The sequence below is a fragment of the Harpia harpyja genome, chromosome 3 (genome assembly GCF_026419915.1).
Source record: "Harpia harpyja isolate bHarHar1 chromosome 3, bHarHar1 primary haplotype, whole genome shotgun sequence".
Lineage (NCBI taxonomy): Eukaryota > Metazoa > Chordata > Aves > Accipitriformes > Accipitridae > Harpia > Harpia harpyja.
This window is the reverse complement of record NC_068942.1, coordinates 14,392,176-14,414,203: the sequence shown is the minus strand read 5'-3', so window position 1 is coordinate 14,414,203 and position 22,028 is coordinate 14,392,176. Positions and strand designations below refer to the sequence as shown.

Sequence of the window (22,028 nt, the reverse complement as noted above, 5' to 3'; positions counted from 1 at the left end):
CACTGGAGTATAGATGGTTTCGTATCATATGTTGTCCCTATCTCAGATCACAATATACAAATTTAAAAGCAGGCACAGTTAAAGCTTACCTCTACTACTCTGCCTACACATCATTACTTGCAAATACTAGTTAATGATTTCTATAAACACTGAAAATACTAGTTTACACAAAACACGCTCAACTTGCTACCCGGCCACCAAGATAAGTATGCTTGTCATCTATGTGTTTGTGTCTTCTCATAATCTGAGAAGTGTATCTGCATAGGTTGTTTTGTGTCTTGTTCTACAGAGCTCTGACTCCTTTTTGGTGCCTTCAGCTGCTATTTAACTTTGAAGAAACAATGGAAAGCAATTAATAACTAAGTTTTAAATCTTTATTTTAAAACTTTTTATGTTTTGTGTATTCTCTATGAGCTCTATCATACCTGCACAACATGTGGCTTGCAGTACCTGGCATTTTGAAAAGTGATTTCTTTGGCTTCAGAATCAATAAAGTTTTGGCCCAATGGTCAGTTGGGGAAGTAAAAGCCAGAGGGTGTAGAATGGGATACAGCAATGGACCATGATAGGAGAAACAGCCCAATGACAATAAACAGCTTTTAGTAACACATTTTCACCTGTGTAACCATGAGCTGTATAGACAGCAGTGTTTTTTTAATCAGTTTATTCCTTTTGACATGAAAATGTAAAATGAAACTAGTTTGAAAATTATGTTTCTGAATAGGTATGTGTACAGGAAGGTGATAAAACAACTTCTTGCTATTCTAACATGGTGAATTAAATTGTGCATAATACCATATAGGAAATGGATTTACCAAAAAGCTTCAGGAAATGCTTTTTGCCAATATCCACTACATAATTATCCAAACTCAATATTTTCTTTACTGACTATATGCTGCTTGGCTGCTTTTAATCACTGGACTAAACTTCTGAAATGTTAAATATGATCCAACTGGCTGACTAAATGTCTGGTAACTGAGAAAAGGCCCTCCCCCAAAACTCTGACTTCACTCAAAGAAGTATTTTTACTTATTTTGAAATTACTGAACAGTCCAGAATGATTCATTCAGCCCTCAGCTGCTTCCTTGGAGTCAAATGCATCCCTGATACAGAAAGGTAACTTCAGCAGGGAGAAACCAAGTTATACCATGATGGAACAGTGAAGGCATAACTTGAGGGCAGCATTAAAGACAGTATTGTGAAATTTTGGAAGTATTTCAGAAGGAAATTAATTACATTTTCATTTTATTGCTGCTGCAAAACTGTACTACCTATCCACAGAACTTCCAGATGCATAAATATTCTCTAGAAAGTTAAAAATAAAAGTACTCTAAGCAAACCACACCACATGTTTCTTCATAAAGTAAGGAATCTGCATTTTCTGTTGCAGTGCAGACAACAAAATCTAAATGCTTCCATCACAGATGGTGGTATTCTACTCCCCCCCCCCCCGAAGTCTTATTGAAAATTCAAGAATTGAACAACCCCCAATGTCTAAGTTGCCTGAATTCAAAAAGGCAATAAAGAGTGAAAGCATAAGCATTCCCTAAAGCCTTTGTGAGTACTTGTACAACAGATTTCTAAAACTGCATGCTAGGTCTTAAATGCTTATCGAGTTTCTGATTTCTTTTGAATATATTATTTTCTCTATTACTGATCTCTGACGGTCCCACAGATTCAACATAAAATTTAAAACTTCAGTTGGTTTCTTTCTTCACCACTTTTCCCCATTCAGTAATTAAGTCAGTTGTCACTATTCTTCCAGTTGGGATGAGCGAGATACTAATTCTCTGCAGGGAAGTACTCTGTTTGTACTAAGTTTACATCAGCCAAAGTCTGTCACAAAATGCAAGTGTGCATGACTAAGCTCCCAGGTCATACCAGAATCTTTGAACAAGAGAGTTGGTCTGGAAATTGATCCCAAGTTTCCTGCAGAGCACTAACCACTAAATTAAGCTCTATGATGGGTTACTTGGAGAAGTAACCCCTGTAGTATTTTCAGTTTGAGCTTTTTTTCATTAGTAAGCTTCTCTTGCTGAAAAGAAAGTGTGTGGTCAAAAAGATGCAAGACCTCTATTTACATTACATTTAGATTGTCCTTAGGTGTACACATCTCTGGCGTAGTACAGGATTATTTAATAATAAACTTTCTCTTGTGAAAAGAGAACGGGAAAACAGAACAGGAAACCTGGAATAAATTTAGCTTGTCCTCATTCTTCAAGCTTAGTACCATCCAGACAAATATTCTCCCTGTCTGAACTCTCAAAGAAGTTCTTCCATGGTTCACTTTCTTAAGCTTGTTGAAAACACTGCAGAACAGTTTATGAAAAGTGGAGTTTACTGGAGCCAGAAAGCAATAAAAGTCTATATCAAACCAGAAATTCAAATATTTAATTTAGCTGCTTATTTCTGAAGTATCACTTACTTGAAGTATCACTTACATCACTGAAGATACTAGTTAATGTTTTCCGTTTACTGTCGAGTGACTACGTATAAATTTTATGTTCTCATACATGTGTGATTCAACTGCTGCATTTCAAACCATGGCTACGTTTACTGTTAAAAATCTGTTTCTATTTAAAAAAGGTTTCAAAAATTAAAAAAAAAAAATTTGCACGCATGAAAACTTCCTTTTATACACTTAACTAGGTAGTTAGATATGACTTTACAGTGTCCCTTTAATTGTTTAATGTCTATTTTGGATGATACACATTAAAGGAATTTAGCATGAAAAATGATTTGCAAAACAGAAACATTTTCATTATTTATTACATAAAATCTTAACAGTTCTCTTACAACTTGCATTAAACAAAGAAAACCTTTTCTCAGCACTCCTAGTCTCTACCCAAATTAGTTATTTTCAGTGATCAGTTACTAAATGATTCAGATCATTTGCATATGCTGGAAATACATTTCAGCATATGAGCATTTCCATAATTTATGTGAGTACCTGTAATGGGATAATCCACATAACGCCTTGTTTTTCCATCATAGTATTCTGTTCCTTTAACAATTACTAAATGAGCTGGAAAATTTACACCCCAAGCTAATGTGCTTGTGGCAATAAGAACCTGAAACAGAAAGAAAGATTAATGAGGTATATGTAACAAAAAGCCAACTTTTAAAATTCCACGTAAAACTCATTACAGCAGGATTCAAAGAATAAATAAATGTACCTGGATTTTGCAGTTCACAAACAATTCTTCCACAGTTTTCCTGTCTCTTTCATGTAGACCTGCATGGTGCATGCCTATTCCAAAAGCAAGTGTCAGCTTCAGATTTGAATCTCTAACTGTCACTATAATGTCATTCATCTGTAACAGAAGGAATAGTCATATTTTAAAACAGATTACTCAGAAATTTTAAACTTTCCGGGTTGTTATCTTTTTTTTTTTATAGCAAGGATAATTTGCTCAATGCTGTTTATACAAACAGGAAAACACAGTCTTCAGTCTCTGAACAGTCTGGTTTTAGTCTAAAAAAAAAAAAAATCAAATACTATATTAATGATGGGGGGAAATACAAAATGCATATGACTTTATTGACACATTAAGTAGCGCAGATAAGGAAATGAAAATGCTGAAAATATCTTGACAGGTCTGGCAAATGCTGTGCATTCTGCTCTGTGTTTGTTTAATACAATCCCTAGTATCAAAGGGGTTAGAACTGGTATAAAAACATAGCAAATCCCTGCAACCAGTAACATAGTAAACAGTAATGAAAAATAAATTTGGCTCTCTCTAATGCCTATGAAAAGACAGAAACAGTTCTTCAGTTTGATAATTCCACAATTGTTATTCATCAAAAAAGTTGCCTATTCACATGCTGAAATGCAAATTAATTTGATTTTTTTGTTGCTTGTAATTAATAGACTCAAACCCTGTAGTGAAACCCAACATACAATAAGTGCCTTAATTTAAAACTTTTAGAAGTCCAGACAAAAAGCTATTTTTGATTACTATTACTATTTTTTTTCAAATCTCATGTCAATGACTACTTGGAAACATTTTAACTACTATCATTTAAACTATATTTCTTGCCTATGTTTTCAAGTAGTAAATTCCATAATAAGTTCATTTATTTCTGTAGACAACCTCTATGAATAGCCCCTCACTAACAATGAACAAGAGCTTTACAACTTCTGTCTTGTTTAGTGATTTTACCTCTCAATATTCCTTCTGTTGTTTTATTTCTAAGGCCATTTATATGATTTTAATATAATTATAGCCAGGAACTTTCAAACCTCATCTCTTATTAGTGGTTTCCTGGTGCCACCAGCAGTGGCATGATGATATTGCATACTTATGGGCAGCATCATTCATGGTTAACCTAGGAGGTATAGCCAAGGTTAGAGAAAAAATAGTAGCGCAGAACAAATTACTCAGGGTAACTGAAGAATTTGACCAAGTATTCAGTCTCATCTTGGACTGAGTATCTCAAACTACTGAGATATGATACCTGCATGACTGCAGTAGTATCTTCATTTTTACTTAGGACTCTGAGGTGTTGCGCTTCTGATGTTCAGAATGGTAACCTTGAAAGGTTTCCTGGGTTTTATAATTCTCAGACCTTAATGTTAATAAAATTATTCACATACCTAAACCCAAGTAACATATATCACTACTATTATAAAAAAAAATCCTTAAAAGGCACAGAAAAGTCAGTGAATGTAATAGTCCATATTCAGGATTTAAAAAACCCCAAACAATATAGATTTTGTAAATCAATCAATTTTGTCAGGAAGAGCAAATTACAAAGCATTTTAAAAAGTCTATTTGTTGAAATAGTATTGACTAACAGAACCAGAACTGATGAAAGTAACAGAGAACCCAATTTAGAAAAATATTGTTCAAGTTTTGGCTTGGTCCAATCAATTTCATCTGTCAGTGGAAGCTCCTAAACTTTATTTTCCCTCACAATGCAGTTGCCTGGAAGTTCCTGGGAGTTTCCTATAAGACATGGAAGGTTTGTTGTACAAACTGAGCTGGCATGTATAAAAGAAAAGGATGCTTACAGAAGGAAAGAGTGAAAGGGACTATAAAACACTGAAAGGAAAGGAAGCAGAAAGAAAAAACCAATACCCTGAGAAGTGAAGAGGGGTAAGTCTATTTAGGAAAGGGAAACAAGAAGAGGGGTAGATAAGTAGAAGAGAGTAAAGGACTGAATGAAAGGAGGATATGTAAAAGGATAAAGTTTGTCTATCTAGATACAATCAGCAAACCTTTGATTTCTCTAGTCAACATGTAGACATGTGACTGCAGTGTAGACAACATGAATTATGACCCATCTTAAAGATTTTTTTCTTCTAAGACAAAAAAAGCCCGATAAAATGAGAACCTGTATACCGTCTTCTCTACAATTATGACCATCAACATACATTACTAAATATATTTTTGAACCTATTAATGCTTTTTGTGCTATGGATTTATGAAGTTGTACTAGTACTGCACAGGCTCCTTGTCCTTAGATAGACACTTTGAGAAATAATAGTTATATGTATACATTTGTCAGGGAATTAAGATTAAAAAGTACAAAACAGCACTGGTAAATATCAGAAAAATAAATGAAAAAATTAATGCATTTATATTTTACTCAATTTCTGCATTCAAAAATTGACAAAAGATACTACATTGCTGAATTAATTTTTCTCCTCCCCACCAAGAATCATCACCTTATGATTGTTATATCTTTATTGTAAGGGAACAAGCCAGTTCCAATGACATTTGTTTCATTACTCACATGAGCAGAATTTGGTATTGGGAAAATAATGAATTTAAACTCCCTTTTCCTCTAGAAGAGTACAGGGATCAAATTAGCTGATTTGGATTAGTCTATAGCGATTAGACTGCTCCTTCAGCACACAGTTTTACAGTGTTAGTTATTTTCAGTACAGAACTTGAGCTAAACCTTTTTGCCATGTACTTGCCAGCATAAAAACATCCTAAATTCACACTGGTGGGAATTTATTCAAAGACGTTCTTCTTGCTTTTACAATCAGTGGTGGTTATTTTTTTTTCTGTCTGACTTGTATTACAGCGGTGGCCTGTGGTGCTGTTAGTCATACCTGCAAAGTAGTGTAATTTACCACAGGAAAACTAAACAACCCTTAGCAGGAGAGCTGGCGCATGTACTACTATCCTGTCATTTTAGCAGCAGGGAATCCTAGTCATTTTTAGCTGACCCCTTACTTTCACATAAATCAATGTAATAAACATAACTATTTTACTCATAGGCACAATCCAAGGCTTAAAATTCTCATGACAATTTATTTAAAAATATAACTCTCTTATGTCAGTGTAGTGTAAGAATATTATCACTTTCTATTAAGAAATAATGGCACAATTAATAGGTTCGTTAACCAGAAACACATGCAGCATTGTGACTATAAAACAAATCTAACGCTTCTGCATTGTTGTAACTTCATTACTATTTATCTTTCTGAAAACAACTGTAATGTTAACTCATAAAAGGGTAAAGAAAATATATTTTATCTTAAGAGCAGAAAAAGTGTATTAAAAATAGTATAAGGAAATATACATGGTACTGACATAAAAAACCCCATACAACACTGATGCAGGAAACTTAATGCAAGGAGGGATTTTTTCCCTGGACTCCAAGACAGGCAGGATTGGGCCCATGCAGAAAAGGTTTTGCTATCCTTCAGAGATTTTTTGATGAACAAACAAAAATATCTCCTATGCTTTCCTAACATTAGCTTGATTAGGAATCCACCTTTAATAAAAAAACCTTTGAAAACCAGTCTGGGACTCTAGTAGCTTTGCAGAATATTTATTATAAAAAATAAAGTTTATTTCTACCATTTATATTTTAATCTCTGAACAAGCTAGATTTTTCTGAAACTAGTAAGTAGTCATTTTCTTTGTTCCTGCACATATGTAAACTGTTGAACCATTTACTTTAAGCTAATAGAACTTTTTTATATTTTAAATTTATTATACTTAAAAAGCTTTTGTAGAAAGATAGGATTCCATTTAAGTAGATACATTACCCTGTGCCTGAAATACATTCCAGTCAGAGTATAATTCAGCAAGTTGATGACAATGCTGGCTCCAAAAGAAAGGAGGAGACCAGATTGGACAAGAATGAGCTAACAGATTGTGCAGCCCAATTCTGTCCCTTTGAGTGTGATATATTGTTTCAAGATGCTAAAAACCCATACTTTCTCAAAGCATATCTGTTGTGCTGGTTTTCCCATTTTCACAGAATCCTCATTATTAGTACTCTCTACTCTTTTCAAAGCACGTCAGACTCAGACCATATGCCACTGAATAATGCTTATCAATTGTCTAAAATGCCCAATAGAAGAAAGATGTGCCAAACAAAAGAATCGTGAAAGTTATGAAGTCTTTTACAAAAATAATTACATATTTCACATCTGCTACAGATGTTAAGTGAAATAAAAACATCTCCTTGTTATAACTAAATGTTAATTTTTTATGACACACTTTTGTGTCATAAAAACAACATCTTGTAGAAGGAAGTTGAACTTCTATAATGAGTGAAACACTTAGAAATCGTTCCTGGGTACCCTCCTGATCTTTAAAGGCAGAAAAAAAAGTCATAAAATTATTTTTGATGAAGAGTTGACTTATACTCCAGAACTCTCCCACACAAGACAAGATGCCTCAAGCACCTCAAATAAGACTGTTGAAGAAACATTTTAAAATATGGTTTAAACAGTTGAGATATATTATTAAAACATATACATTTAACACTAAAAATCTCATCTAAAAGACAGCAATATACCTATTCATGACAGAGACCAGATTCTTCTATTCCTGTTTTATAGCACGACATTACCTCAGAACATTAACATGGAGATAATAGGTTATTTGATTTAAAGGTTAGAGAAGGAAAAGTAATCTTTTGTCTTTGCGACAATTCTTGGGATGTTTTTTTTTCCCCCTTTTTTTGCTGGTTTTTTTTTTGTGTTTTTTTGTTTTAGCAATGCAAAACAGAACTATATGGTAAAATTTAATTCACTTTCATGCATATGTCTATGCATATTTCCACATAGTGTACAAACACATATACAAATCCATAATTAGCGCACACATGTTTATACATTCACGTCTAAAATTGCAAAATCAGTATGGGCCTGATGCATTCTTTTGGAGTCAAAGAATGCCCTTCATTCAAGTGCCCTTGAATTTAGTGGAAGCTGGCTATTGCCTGGTATGGATGCTATTGAATATTACAGTAGGTATGTTTGTGCTAAAGGATTTTAGTTATTTCTAGAGGTTTCATAAAGAACAGTCTTAACAAGATGCAGATGTTAAAATGATGCACAAAGCAGAATGCAAAAATCATTGTGGTTAAAGTTAAAACTGTGTACATGGGTGCATTTCTTCTCTGTCCTTGCACTGTAAATATAAAAAAAATTATCCAAGTATCTGGCCAGGGAATAAATTTCTTAAAAAAAACCAAACCCAAAACCCAAATAAGAAAACACCCTGCTTGTTTGCTGGCGAGAACTGCATTCTAACTTCAAACAATAAACAATAAAAGTACTTTGTACTTTTGTTTTAGGTTAAAAACAAAAAGCAGTAAAAACATTAGAGAAAAATAAATAAACTGAAAACTTGATTCTAATAAATTATGTTGTAAAAAGATTGCAACATCTGCCGCCACCACAGATGTAGATGCAATTTCTGAAAGAGCAGAACTTGTTCCTCGTTAGTCAGTCCTAATGTAGAGCAATGTAACTGATCTTTACCCAAGCTTACCATAACAAACTGGTGGCACTGTCTGTTTCCAAAAGGATAATCTGAGCTGTTGTCCCTTTTAACAAGATAAGTAATGGGTCACAAGCTTGAACATGACAGTCCTGGCTGACAGCTCCAACTAGAATTTTAGCTAGAAAGTGTATATTTAAAAATCATCTCATGATTATACAAAAAAGCAGGGTAAGCATAAGGTTTTCTTTTTTCATTGGCATCAATGAACAATAAAAAGAAATTAAGAATTACTCAATTTACAGGGGCAGGCTTCTCTTTGACATGCACTGACTATTAACATTTCTGTCATGATGCACCTGTGCCTCATAAGTATAACTAGGATGATCTTTAGAGTGAAGTCTACTGAAGAGTCCTTGCAACAACTGCAAATGGCAAGGAAGGCAGCTTCAGCTGCTTCTTCACTCTCTGGGGAAAAACAAACTCTGTGTTGGTACTGCAAATCGTAAGGGGGATAGAGAGATCGTTTTGGAATGTGTATGGACAATGCGCCTTACAGAAAAAGAAAAAACCCACCTCTAAAGCTCTAAGATAGGTAACTATTCTTTCTTCTTCAAGAGACTGCCCACTCATACTCTACTTTGGGCAAACTGTGGCAGTCCTGCTTAAACCCTGAAGAACGTCTGCATGCGCTACGCATAGCATTTGGCAAAGGCAGGGATGAGCTTTGAACTATCAGCTACAACTCTCAGTAAGTAGGGTATTTCAACATCATTGGAGGCTTCCTTGCTCAGACTAAACTAGACATGAGGTATTTGAGTGGACATTTCTTCATAAAAAGCATGCACACAGCCTGAAACTTAGTGGGGTAGAATCTATTAAACAGATCTAACTATTGTTGTGCAACAACAGGTCCAGTAGAACTGGTAAACCTATCAGTACTAGAAACAGCAATTTTCATCAAGTACTGTTCACTCTTATGAAGACTGACTGCTGTCTCAACTTTCTGAATACTGTCGGAACATGAGTATGAGCAGGAAACTGTACATGAAACATGAAATTCAAGGAAAACATCCAGGAAGAACCATCTCCAAAACTGAATGGAGCTGTCTGTAATATATATTTTCAGTAGATGGATGTGGAACAAAATTCCTTCTTGACTGTAATTCAGTTGCACCTGTGTCCTGGTTTCAGCTGGGATAGAGTTAACTGTCTTCCTAGTAGCTGGTACAGTGCTATGTTTTGAGTTCAGTATGCGAAGAATGTTGATAACACTGATGTTTTCAGTTGTTGCTCAGTAGTGTTTAGACTAATGTCAAGGATTTTTCAGCTTCTCATGCCCAGCCAGTGAGAAAGCTGGAGGGGCACAAGAAGTTGGCACAGGACACAGCCAGGGCACCTGACCCAAAGTGGCCAACAGGGTATTCCATACCATGTGACGTCCCATCTAGTATAGGAACGGGGAAGTGGGGGGCAGGGATTCGCCGCTCGGGGACTGGCGGGGTGTCGGTCGGCGGGTGGTGAGCAATTGCACTGCGCATCATTTGTACATTCCAATCCTTTCATTATTGCTGTTGTCATTTTATTAGTGTTATCATTATCATTATTAGTTTCTTCTTTTTCTGTTCTATTAAACCATTCTTATCTCAACCCACGGGTTTTGCTTCTTTTCCTGATTTTCTCCCCCATCCCACTGGGTGGGGGGGAGTGAGTGAGCGGCTGCGTGGTGTTTAGTTGCTGGCTGGGGTTAAACCATGACAACCTGTTAGACTACTGACTCCTTTGAGGGAAAGAACATCTTCTATGATTCCTCTGTGATCCAGGTATGCTGTTGTCTACTTTGCTGGCAACAGTTGAAGGGTTGTTTCTGTACGTCATTTATACATACAAATATGTATTCCAGAAGCTTCATACAAGTTCATGTCCTTTGAAATATAACTGATTGAAATATTGTCTGAATTTGATACCTGGAGCTGGGTGGCAGAGATGAGGGTTGATTTGCCTGTTACCTGAGAGTACTGTGAAGAGAAGCAGTCTGGAGTTTTGTGAACAGAACCCTTCACATGCTGCAAATGAGAGCCTGGTTTGGCACTACCACTACAGGGAGAATCTCTACAGAGAAGATTAGGGAAGCTAAGATGATGGCATAGCTGATAAATAGGTAACAAAGATCCAGTATTGGTGTCTCCCCCACTCCAATCCCTCCCCCACAAGGCCTGAATCTCTCTGTTGCCATCACTGAAAAGCTGCCATGCAGGGTAACAGAAAAATCACTTTTAATGACTGTAAGAATCTGTGTCTACCTCAATATCAGTCTTCCAGATGTTATTATGGATGGCACTGTTTACAGGAATTTAAGAAGCCTTATGAAGTCTACCCACTGGGAAGCTAACATAAACATAGACTAACATTCGGCCATCATGTAGCAAAACCAATTACACCATTAAACAAAACTAACCAATGAGTTCTCAAAGGAATCTTATGTCAGCCAAAGTTAGTATCATACAAATAAAGCTGAATGAAGAAAAATGCCAAGGCCTGTTGTAAAGCTTGTAAACTTTGTATACACACATTTGTGAAAAATCTCGTATATCTCAACATACTTCACAATTAACAATTACAAAGTCATTTGTCTGTAAGTTGCCCTAGGGGAACACTGGTTGGCAAAAAACAAATGTGGAAAACTGAGAGGCAACAAAAAGTGTTGTTTAAAGGCAACAACAATTTATTTCTTCTAACTGGTCCATTTTTATCCCATATGGAATTGAGAAACACTTGAAATATTTAGGCAAATGTTTAAGACAGGGAATACCTACTATAAAGTAGGGAATACCTACTATAATGTAAGTATTCACTAGTTCTACTTTTAATACTTAAAAATGCTATAGCAATAGAGAGAGAATTCTGTCCACTTCACCTCATCCAAGCCTGACTTTAATATAACTTGAACTTAGAATTTTTAAATTAAAAAAAAATTATTATGGATAAAGAATTAAGCAGGACATACACTATGTATGTAGCACTACTATAGCTTTGTCCTTTGCTTGAATGTCAAATGTAACTCAGGCTAATCATGCTCATTTAAAACACAAAACTACAAACTGGTCCCATAATTAGCTAAAGAAATGTCCACTTGAAATTGTGGGTACTTCAAACACAATTGTGTTCTGCATAATAGTGGTAAGATATAACAACTTAGGACTTAATCCTCAGTCTTTTACATTTACCTAATCAGAACCCAGTAACTTGGTAGGTATCTTATGCTCCAAACATTCAGCTTATTAATTCAAATACAAATCATATGCAAATGTTATTAAACTAATAAATGCAAAGTCTGCTTGTCCTTGTTGGCTCCTCTTTCAAAACCTTTAGAGGTTTATTCTGAAACACATGAAATTCAAAGACTCCTAATAGAAAACCCTTCTCCAGCAAGTGAAGAAGCTTTGGTTACAGTTCTTTTTAGGATAGTAGCGGCTCACAGGACATGAGGAAGCTATTCATATTAATGCAAGTCACTTAGGGCAAGCTGCACGTTGCATATTCTAATTGTAGGTGAGATTACTACAGTAAACTAGCACAAGGTACTAGAGTACACTACTATGCAGTAGTAATTTTGCTATGAAATGTTTCTGTTATGGTCAAGAAAAAATTAAATAGAGGTTATACAATTAGAAAAGCAGCATTAAATTGACACGTTTTAGTACTAGTAGTTCATCAGCCAAGACATCCATTTTCTCTTTTAAAATCCATCTGAAAGAGGAAAGTTACAGATGTTATGCTTTATCTCAGAAAAATCACACTTTATTTTTTTGCAAAGAGCAAACAAATCAAATAATCTTATCTATAAACCTATACTTTTTGGCATATAATTTTTGGTATACAATTGTATAATTATTCATACAACTGTTGCTATATAAGTATTCATACAATATTCAGTTTGGATCTTGTATTTATTTATATTTTGGCCCTATATTATCACTGAAATTCCTATGCAGAAGGTCTGCAACTGTTAGAAAAAGCTAACTTCCAAAATCTAGGAAATCTGAATATCAATCAAAAGAATTGTTCTGAAGCAATGATATACTATAATCAGGACCATTAGTCCAGAAGGAAATAAATAATTCTGTATTCAGAGCAGGTGCCAAACTGAGTGCAGTAAATAAAATCTAGGACATTTTGAAGAATGCAGATAAAAGAGAATATTGAATGGCTGTTTAGTATTTGACCATCATTCATGTTTTGCAATAAATGAAAGAAGGATTTTTTTGAGAAGCAATACAACAAAATGTAATTAAAGATTATATTGCTTGAAAAATAAAAAATTAAACCTTTACTCCAGCATTGCTTTACATCTGAGTGTTTGACTTTGTAATCTTTATGTTCTTATAACAAAGATATTGGCAGAAGCCATCTTATTTATTTTTTTTAAACGTTGATTCTTTCATTGATATGCAAGACTGAACCATTCCTAAATGGTTGGTTCTGCAGTACATCTATCTATATACATATATCTATAAGAATATAGATGGATAGACACATGTATATACGTACGCATATATATACACACAGATATATATGCATATACATAACCCTGTACACATAGTTATCTCATGAGAAGGATGATTTTGCTCCTAAAACACTGAAAGAGATTTGGTTTAAATTCTAGCTCAACATCTATATGTCACAAATTCCCAGCTGTAAACTTTGGAGAACACTAGTCCTCTTTCTTTTATTCTTTGTCTTATCTTTGTATCAGACTTGTACCATGTGATATATGTTGTCTGGGACAATGGAAGTAGCATTAATAATAGATATGCAGGAAAAACAAAGATAAAAGAGTTTGTGTTCGAAAGTTCAGATCGTGCAAAGAGGCTTGTATAGTCTTAATGCTGACACCAGTTTTAACACATATTGAAATTTAGCATATGCGTAACTGTTTCAAGATCTACCCTCAAATGACTCTTTTCTTTTAGATGTATTTTCTTTTCAAACAAACTTCAATAAAATAGAAGCAGAGCACAAATAATGCAGGTAAAATGATTCTACCTCTCTTTCATCCATCTTCAGCCATTGTTTGGGATCATCCTCGGTGGCTAGGAAAGCTATCAGATCTAAGGCAGTAAGCCGTGTCTGACGTCTGGATGACACAAAAATAAGAACAGGCTTGGCTGGAGAATGACTCCGAATTGCTGTTAGAGGAAAAAAGAACTTGAGAATTAGGCCCTTTAATGACAAAAATTAGAGTTTCTCTTTGCCTAGACAGCTGATATGCCTCTCCACAGATGATATACAGGTATGTATACTTGGTCTCTGTTCTGCCAGATAGATACAACTGAGGTGAGCATACACCATCTCTGAATCAAAGATCATGTAACTACACTTAGCTGAGTCTGACTTAATTTGCCCTGCTACTTCAGTGATCACTGTGAGCTAATTAAGAGAAGAGGTTAGGAAAAAAACCCCACCAAAACACCACAAAACCTGGACAAGCTTTCTAGACATCAAAGCTTGTGAATTTCTCTATCTCAGCCTAATAAGTATGTTATGTTTTTTCTACCCTATTGGGATATGTTGTCTCAGGCTAAGTGCTATCAAGGTCCAAAACTTGCTTTCTGAGAGCTCAGACTGCATAAACTCATGTCTGCCTGCAAAGGATCACTTCAATCTACCAAAACTAGAAAAGCTAAAAAGGGTAGAAAGTGACTTTTCAATAGCTGCTGTGAAAGTGGGCATTATGGTACAAAAGAACTTTGTTTCTGTTGTTTACTAATTAGTCTGATATATTTAAACTAATTACGCTTTACTACATTTTAAAAAAGCATTTTCTTGCTCAGGCCATGCTTGAAAAATTTCAGGTTGCAGAGAAATTTTTATGGTCTCAGGAATAAGTATTGCCATGGAAATGCTAATATAACCTTGACTATATCACGTCAAACAAGTGGGGGAAAAAGCCCTCAATAAATCACATGTGTACAGATTTTCTAACATCAACAAGCACTAGAAGTATAAACAGTTGTACGTACAATTTCAAATACTCTCTCTAAATCGCTTAAATCCATTTGTGTGTTTTCTCATGTAATTCTCATTCTAGCAATTAAATTTATGCGCTGTTAATTTCTGAAAACTATTTCATACTATCCACCATCACATATTGTTCCCCAGTTCATGAATACTACCCAGCATGTGCTCCTGCATATACACACACTATACAGTTGTGATATTATTGAAATAGGATAATTCATGTGTATTTATACCTTACAACTACATATGCCAATATATCTATATATTTTAAAAGCCCAGCATCTAATGGATTTTTGTTGCTTCAGGAACAGGTGTGGCAGAACAGCCCAAGACAGATTTATTGTTCATTAGTGTTTTTGTACAATGCTCTTGTGGAGGTGTAAATAATCTGAGCTGTCAAGATTGGTCTCTAGTCCACAATCAATACTTTGCTTCTGTCATAAGGCTAATTAAAGCAGCTAAAAAGTCACCTCACAAATGTCACCTCACAATCAACAGCAGTTCAGATTACAAAATTTATTTTGGAGGTTATTTTTAATTGATATAATAAATATTCCTTATGTAACCGAAACAAAACATGTTCAAATAAAATACGAGAGTTTTTCTTAAATCTATCCTGCTTGCCAGCTTTGTTAAGAATAAAAAATTGAAAACAGAAGCCCTTCTGGATGCACTACAAATTTTGAATTTTATGGTTATTGCTTTGAAACTAGAATTATAGGAGGTTAGCCTGACTTGCAACTTCCGTTCACCATTTTTTTAATGCTTACATACAGTGGTCCATATGAAAATACCTCAGCAGATTAATAATATGAATGGTTTTATTACTTTCTAAATTTCAAATATTTTCACACAAATGTTTCTTTATGGTGTCAAACACTAAGAGAAAACACATTTTATTTCCCCTTCATTAGCACTAATTTTATTCTTCTGGTCTAAATACATTACATTCCTCTGTTATATGTTGCATTTGCAGCAAACTATGTTTCAAATAGCTTTGAGCCATTAGCAGAGCAGATTCCCCCTATACATGCCAAGAGTACATACAGTAACACATGTTGTAAATGTGCTGCAAATGAACTGTGTAAAGTGCTCAAAGTCTTTTTTTCTTTTACAGAAAGAACGAAAAGGTCTAGGAGCCTGTTGCTTACCCTGAAATGCAGGTTTGTTCATGCTAGCCATGCGAGGACAGTAATGCTGGCCAGGGAAGCCCTGAATGTGCACCTCCAGAGGAACTGGGCGTACTGATGGACGGAAGTTGAACAGACCCATCTACAAGAAAACATTTTTTTTCAAGTTTGACCTTGAATTATCTTATAAATTGCTATTTTGTTTTTCTGCAGCACAAATACATATCCATCTTCTGAAACATTTTTCATACCTGATTAATATTTAGCCAGTCAGCAAGGTCTCTGGCATTTGCTAAAGCAGTGGATAAACCAACTACTCTTACAGGCTTCTCTGTGTGAGATGAGATGAAGTTTGTTCGAGACACGATGACTTCCAATACCGGGCCTCTCTCATCGCCTAGTAAATGAAAAGTCCATTGAAAAACAGAGAAAAAGAAAAGGTTCAGATGTCAGAAAGTATATTCATGTCATAAGTACCAGCACACTTCTTCAAATTTAGCAACAATTCTGATTAAAAACAACAAAACATGCTCACCCAGCAGATGGATCTCATCTATGATAAGAATGGAAACCTTCTGAACATAGCTTCTGTTCTGCCAGCTTCTGCTGACACCATCCCACTTCTCTGGGGTAGTAACAATCAGGTCAGCTTTGGCAATAGCTCTCATATCAGGAGTCACATCTCCTGTCAACTCTACAACCCTGTAATCAAGAAAGATGGTGGCTTGGCTTTACAAAGGTTTAGAACATCTTAATGTTCAAATATTAACTCCTAAACATTAACTCTTAAAAGAGAGAAGAAACAAAATTAAACAAAGCCATTTTGTTTCTGGTCAAATACTTCTAACAGGATTTTCAAAATTGTTTTAAGTAAATAAACCTGTCTGTTTTCTTAGTAAATACCATTCCTTAGCAAAACCATTTAAAAAGAAGAGGGTGAATGAGAGTCCCAAACCATCTATGGTTAATTTTTCAAAATGAAGATAATATAAGAATATTAGTATGATATAATGTGAATCATAACATCCTGTCATAGCCAGGATGAAAGCTTTCTAGGAATCTACCAAGTTGCTGCCTACTGTTATGTATAGATCTCTGGTTTGAATAACAAGGCTAGATTGCAGTGTATCTGCATTTGTTGGTGAAGTTCCATTAAGACTGCAGCAGAAATTATCCTGAGGTCATTTTTCAGGAAGATAGCAGAGTTTTTCCAATTGTTTGCCTTATTATCCTTTCAAGTTCTACAAATAGCATTTAAGATGATCCATCATTTTAGACTGAATATAATGGATTTTTTACATTTCTATGACACATTCTACATTCACTTGAACGTCTAATAAAAATTCCTCAAAGTAATGTATATCTTCTGTTCAAAATTTCAGTCACAAGTAATAGAGTAAATTTCAAAATGGAAATATTACCTGAAAATATTTTAAAATTATGAAGCAAATAATTTATCCTCATAAGCTATTAAAATAGCAAAAAAAAAAAATTGCCAATTAATAAGTCACTGCTACGGTAATAACGGGAATCTCACTGGTAATTTCATGTACATAGAGTAGCACCTCTTTCTTTTGAAACCTGTGGTGTGCTTTGAGCTTTAACTTACAAAAAAAGCTATATATAGGAAAGGAAAAGGCCCTAAATAATCCATCCTATGGATATAATTTTTAACTCAAGAAGGTATAATTTTGGAAAGCATCAACATGACTGATATATCTTATATGTCATAAAGTAATGGCTGAACTCCAATACCTGAGAAGATCAGCAAGAAATTAATGTTACCAAGGAATAAAATTATATCTAATTTATATATGAAGGACAATACATGAACAGTAGTATACAGTTCATGCAACTCCTATGAGTTTCTTATAGCTGAGGTTTCTAAAGAAAGCTTATTTTGGCTTGCAATTTCAATTTCCAAGGATACTGCATAGACAAATCTGAACTTCATATTTGTTAAACTGGCAAGTAATGAGAATGAAAATAGCTGGGTATCAAAGTGTATCCCTTTTTTAGTTTTGATTTTGCTATCACAATGACTATTGATAGCATTTTTTATAAGTACTAGAAATTTGAAGGATAGTATACAATGAAAACCTATTTTGAAATACTAGAAAGTATTCTGTAGATTTTATTCATACTTGATGGGCTGCTCTTTTGCTTCTAATTTCTCTGATTAGGTAAGGAGAAACATACTTTTTACCAAGTTTTTCTTCAATCCTAACTTTCCAGTCCTCAATTCTTTCACGAACGAGTGCTTTTAAGGGCGCAATATACACTGCCTGCAAAAGAAAAGTCACAAAACCAGAAGTTAAACAAGAAACCTTTATTAAAGTGTACCTGCAAGGAAAAAAATTATTTAATACTTGTGAGATTTGAACATACTCATTATCTATAAAATGATTAAGGCCTTAGTTCCTTAAATGACCTACAACAGGATTATATTTAGAAGACATAAGACTTGAAAATACTGCTTTGTTTCCTCAGCCATTAACAAGCAAATACGTTAAAAAAGAGAAAGAATAGTTTCTTGAAATGGAAGTATTTATCACACCATTTAATATAAAAACCCATTTATATAAATAATGCCATTTTTTGCCAGGACTATAAAATCTGCAAGCTAACATTCTAGAACAGAAATAATCAGAATTTCCAGCAAGCAATATCTTACCTGATTTCTAGTTATGTCATTAAACTATTAAAACATTACCAATTAAATTAAAAAGCTGATTATTTTAAGCAAACTGTCACAATATTTTCCTCAAAGAAGCCTGCTGTGCAGGGGGGAATACTCTGACATGTAGAAACAATATTTATTTACAGATTTATGGTTAAATATTCTGAAGCTTTTGAACATGAAGAAACTGCTACATGAAGAATTCACATCCGTTCTTTAAAATGTATAGCTAGGTTTTCAGCTTTATTAAAACCTAGAAGATATATTCCTTTGAGAATTGGCTATTTTATAAGTCTAACAAATAAGCTGAAAATGTATGAATGTCTTGTTTACCTCACTTGGACTAACAAATTACATGAAGATCCTGAAATTTCAAAGATGAATAAGGAATTTATGTACATGATTTCTGTTAATTTCAAAGGTTATTCTTTGGTTAAATCTCACATTCATATAAAAATATTTTTTCCAAAGACTTTAAAGCTAAAATGTGGTTAACTAAGACAAGATGGCTAAATCAAGATACAGATTTATATTCAGTTTGAAAACAAAACCCCAAAAGCTGAGTTGTTCAGCTTTTAGGCAATTTGAGAAATAAAACACAGGGGCAAGTTGGAACAGAAAATTGGCTTGTAGTAATTAATTGCAACTTATTTGTTTAAATAAGAGAGAGACTGGGCTAGTTGTATTCATATGGAGGAGAACTAATAGCTATAAAACAGTACTACAGCTAGTAGAAGGAGATTAAAGCCAGAAATGCAGGTAAGTACAGAAAAGGAAATCCAGCATGCCTGTATGTCATGTTTTTAGATTTAACTCTAATTGTACACTGATTAATATATAAAGTTGAAATAAAAGCATAATGTACCTAATGCAGTACCATTTTACATCCAGACAGGTATAAATTGGATAAAGCAAAATTCAGTTTGCCATAGTCTTTTTCTAGGCTTTTGTATTGCTGAAAACATGCCTACACAAAATGATTCCAGTAAACCTATTTTACAAACCTTTGATGTGGGATACTTGTTAAAAACTCTAAAGATGGCTAATTCAGCTGCAACAGTTTTTCCAGAACCTGTAGGTGCTCCAAGAAGAACATTACAGTCTGTGTGATAAAGTGTATGAAATATCTGGGTCTGAATAGGGTTGAAGTGTGTGAATTTGTACAGGACTTCATATTCCCGATGTCCCAAGGCTGTGACAGGCAAAGGCTGAAGATCCAGAAGCTCTAAAACCACAAAATAATCATAAGTGCACGACAAGAGATGCCATGACATAACACAGTTTATTAGGAAGATAAATATATTAACCAATACCTTAGTGGATAACAACTTACATTGGAAACTGTTTTACTTAATATCTCGTACGACACAGAGTCCACATCAGGGTCATTGTTAACTTTGATGAGGAATAACGAAAAATTGATTTTATAGCTCTGAAGTATTTCTGCAAGTACTGTTAGTATTCTGATAGCTGTGAACCAGCCATTTGCATAAATTAATCTTTTTATTAAAGCTGTTTCCTTTCTACCCAGTTGTAGTAAATTCTAAGCTCACTATATTAGATTATATGTATGTCCAGCTTCTTATGATAACAGAATGCAGAGTTGGAGGACAGCACAGTCTGTGTATTTGAGATTCTAGGAAAAAAATCTATTTAAGGAAGGATTCTTTGGAGTTCCTAAGTTGACAGAGTAATACAAATCAGAGGAGTACAACTAAATTTTGCATCTAATCCTTTAAACGTGTAATTAAAGATATAATCTTAATAAACAAACAAACAGGCTTTCAATATATGATCCTCAATATATCTTGAGGGCATCTGCTATCCAAACAATTAGAGATTGTGGAATTTGGAAGATGATATATATAACCAGATTGGAATTGGAATCCTACCAAATTAAGGAGACTGCAGTGATTCTGCTATGCAGATGCTTGCTTTGAAGTTTGGGGGTTTTTCGGTTTTGGTTTTTTTTTTTTTTTTTGGTGGCTGGAGGTCTCATTGTCTTTTCAGGGTGCTTCACATTAAGGTATGATAGGGGAGTCATAAAATCTACTGAGGCAATGATGCCTAATATTCTTCACATGCTTTTCACTGATACCTTATGGCTGTTTTATCATTTCCACTGAAACTGTGATTTCTTGGGCTCTGTTGAGGAGAAAGAAGGGTTTTTTGCCTAGCAGGGCCTCTACGTACTTCATTGTTGAGTGGGAACCAGATGGGAATTGAAATCAATTACCATAAATCCTAGAGGCTCCATAACTGGTGATGTGTAAATATCTTTCTGTTTCTTCTGAATAGTAGTCAGTGATCAGTCAATTAGATAAAAAGGTTACACATGCTTTTCCAGACAGCGTAGGTACAGTATAACAATAGCTAAACACTTCACAAACACATGTGAATTTATGCATGCCAAAGGACAACACCGTATGAGAACTGAGTATTTCTGAAGGCACTCACTTCAGACTGCTAGATGAGCCAAATGTAATTACAGTGGAAAGGTTTTACAATGACATCAGGCACAATGAATGTATAAAGCAATTTATGTATCCAGAAAAAAAGAAGCAAAACACAAACATATGCTTCTGTGCCAAGTGTTAAAAAAGGAGGGGGAGGGGAAGGCCATGACTTGATCAGCAGCGCAGAGCTGAAATGCGATGTTTGGTACTGTAACAGTGCTTGCTATGATGAATTTATTTTAGTAAAAACAGTAAAATGTTTCATATTTTCAAAATTTTAACTGTGTGTGTTTTTTCTTTGCTGAATGCTGTTTGTAATACAATCATCCGCTTTAAGATTATTTTTAACCAGTCCAGAAGAAATGTAATGCTTACAAGCACTAAGATAAGGCATACTGTAACACAAGAGATTTGCTTAGTTTTATATGACAGTTTCAATTTTCCTATGTTTTATAGAGAACCTGGAGTAACTAAAAGGCTGGTATTAAGTTGAGATGAAATGAGCTGCTTTTTGTTCAGGAATTTAAAATTTTAGACAGCTTTAAAGTTAGTGAAAAAATGGTCTCAATAATACAACTATATCACAAAGTGGAATTCCATATACTTTTCTACAATGAAGCAGAAGTTAAGAGATTTATTGCACTATCATAAGGAAAATCAGTATGAGCAAGATGAATTAAAAAGATCAAATTTGAAGTTACCTGTGTGGGGTGGATGTCTCTCTGGAAGAATCAAATGTTGAAAATTTATGATACATACAGCCTCTGCTCCTAACCATCTATCGGACACAGCTCGAATGTAATATTGAGAAGGAAGAGGTTCAAAAATTGGGATTGTGAACACCAGCAGTTGAGGTTCTTTAGTCATGACCTAAAGCAAACGTGTAGAGAATAATTACTGCACAAACAAATCAGTAACTTGAAAAAACACAGTTTGTCTCACTTCCATAAGCATTATCAACACAAAGCAACAAAGTATGTGTGCAACTCCATGTGCAAAATGTTCACATCTTTATAAAATATTTCACCACTGGGAATGGATTTTG

The 22,028-nt window shown here is 34.5% G+C and overlaps 1 protein-coding gene across 3 annotated transcripts in view; it reads right to left on the bottom strand.

Annotated features, from left to right (window-relative positions):
• The window catches only part of ASCC3 (activating signal cointegrator 1 complex subunit 3), a 287,526-nt gene that overhangs the window by 55,004 nt on the left and 210,494 nt on the right, over nucleotides 1-22,028 (bottom strand). For all 3 annotated transcript variants that reach the window (XR_008234298.1, XM_052781435.1, XM_052781436.1), the window contains exons 24-32: nucleotides 21,685-21,853; nucleotides 19,532-19,752; nucleotides 18,047-18,132; nucleotides 16,383-16,549; nucleotides 16,099-16,244; nucleotides 15,869-15,989; nucleotides 13,743-13,885; nucleotides 3,177-3,314; nucleotides 2,951-3,071 (exon numbers count right to left, since the gene is read on the bottom strand). Coding sequence is in view for 2 of the 3 variants with exons in the window: in XM_052781435.1 (XP_052637395.1) it covers nucleotides 2,951-3,071; nucleotides 3,177-3,314; nucleotides 13,743-13,885; nucleotides 15,869-15,989; nucleotides 16,099-16,244; nucleotides 16,383-16,549; nucleotides 18,047-18,132; nucleotides 19,532-19,752; nucleotides 21,685-21,853 (1,312 nt within the window). In the remaining variant the exon portion in view is untranslated. The remainder of the gene's footprint in view (nucleotides 1-2,950; nucleotides 3,072-3,176; nucleotides 3,315-13,742; nucleotides 13,886-15,868; nucleotides 15,990-16,098; nucleotides 16,245-16,382; nucleotides 16,550-18,046; nucleotides 18,133-19,531; nucleotides 19,753-21,684; nucleotides 21,854-22,028) is intronic.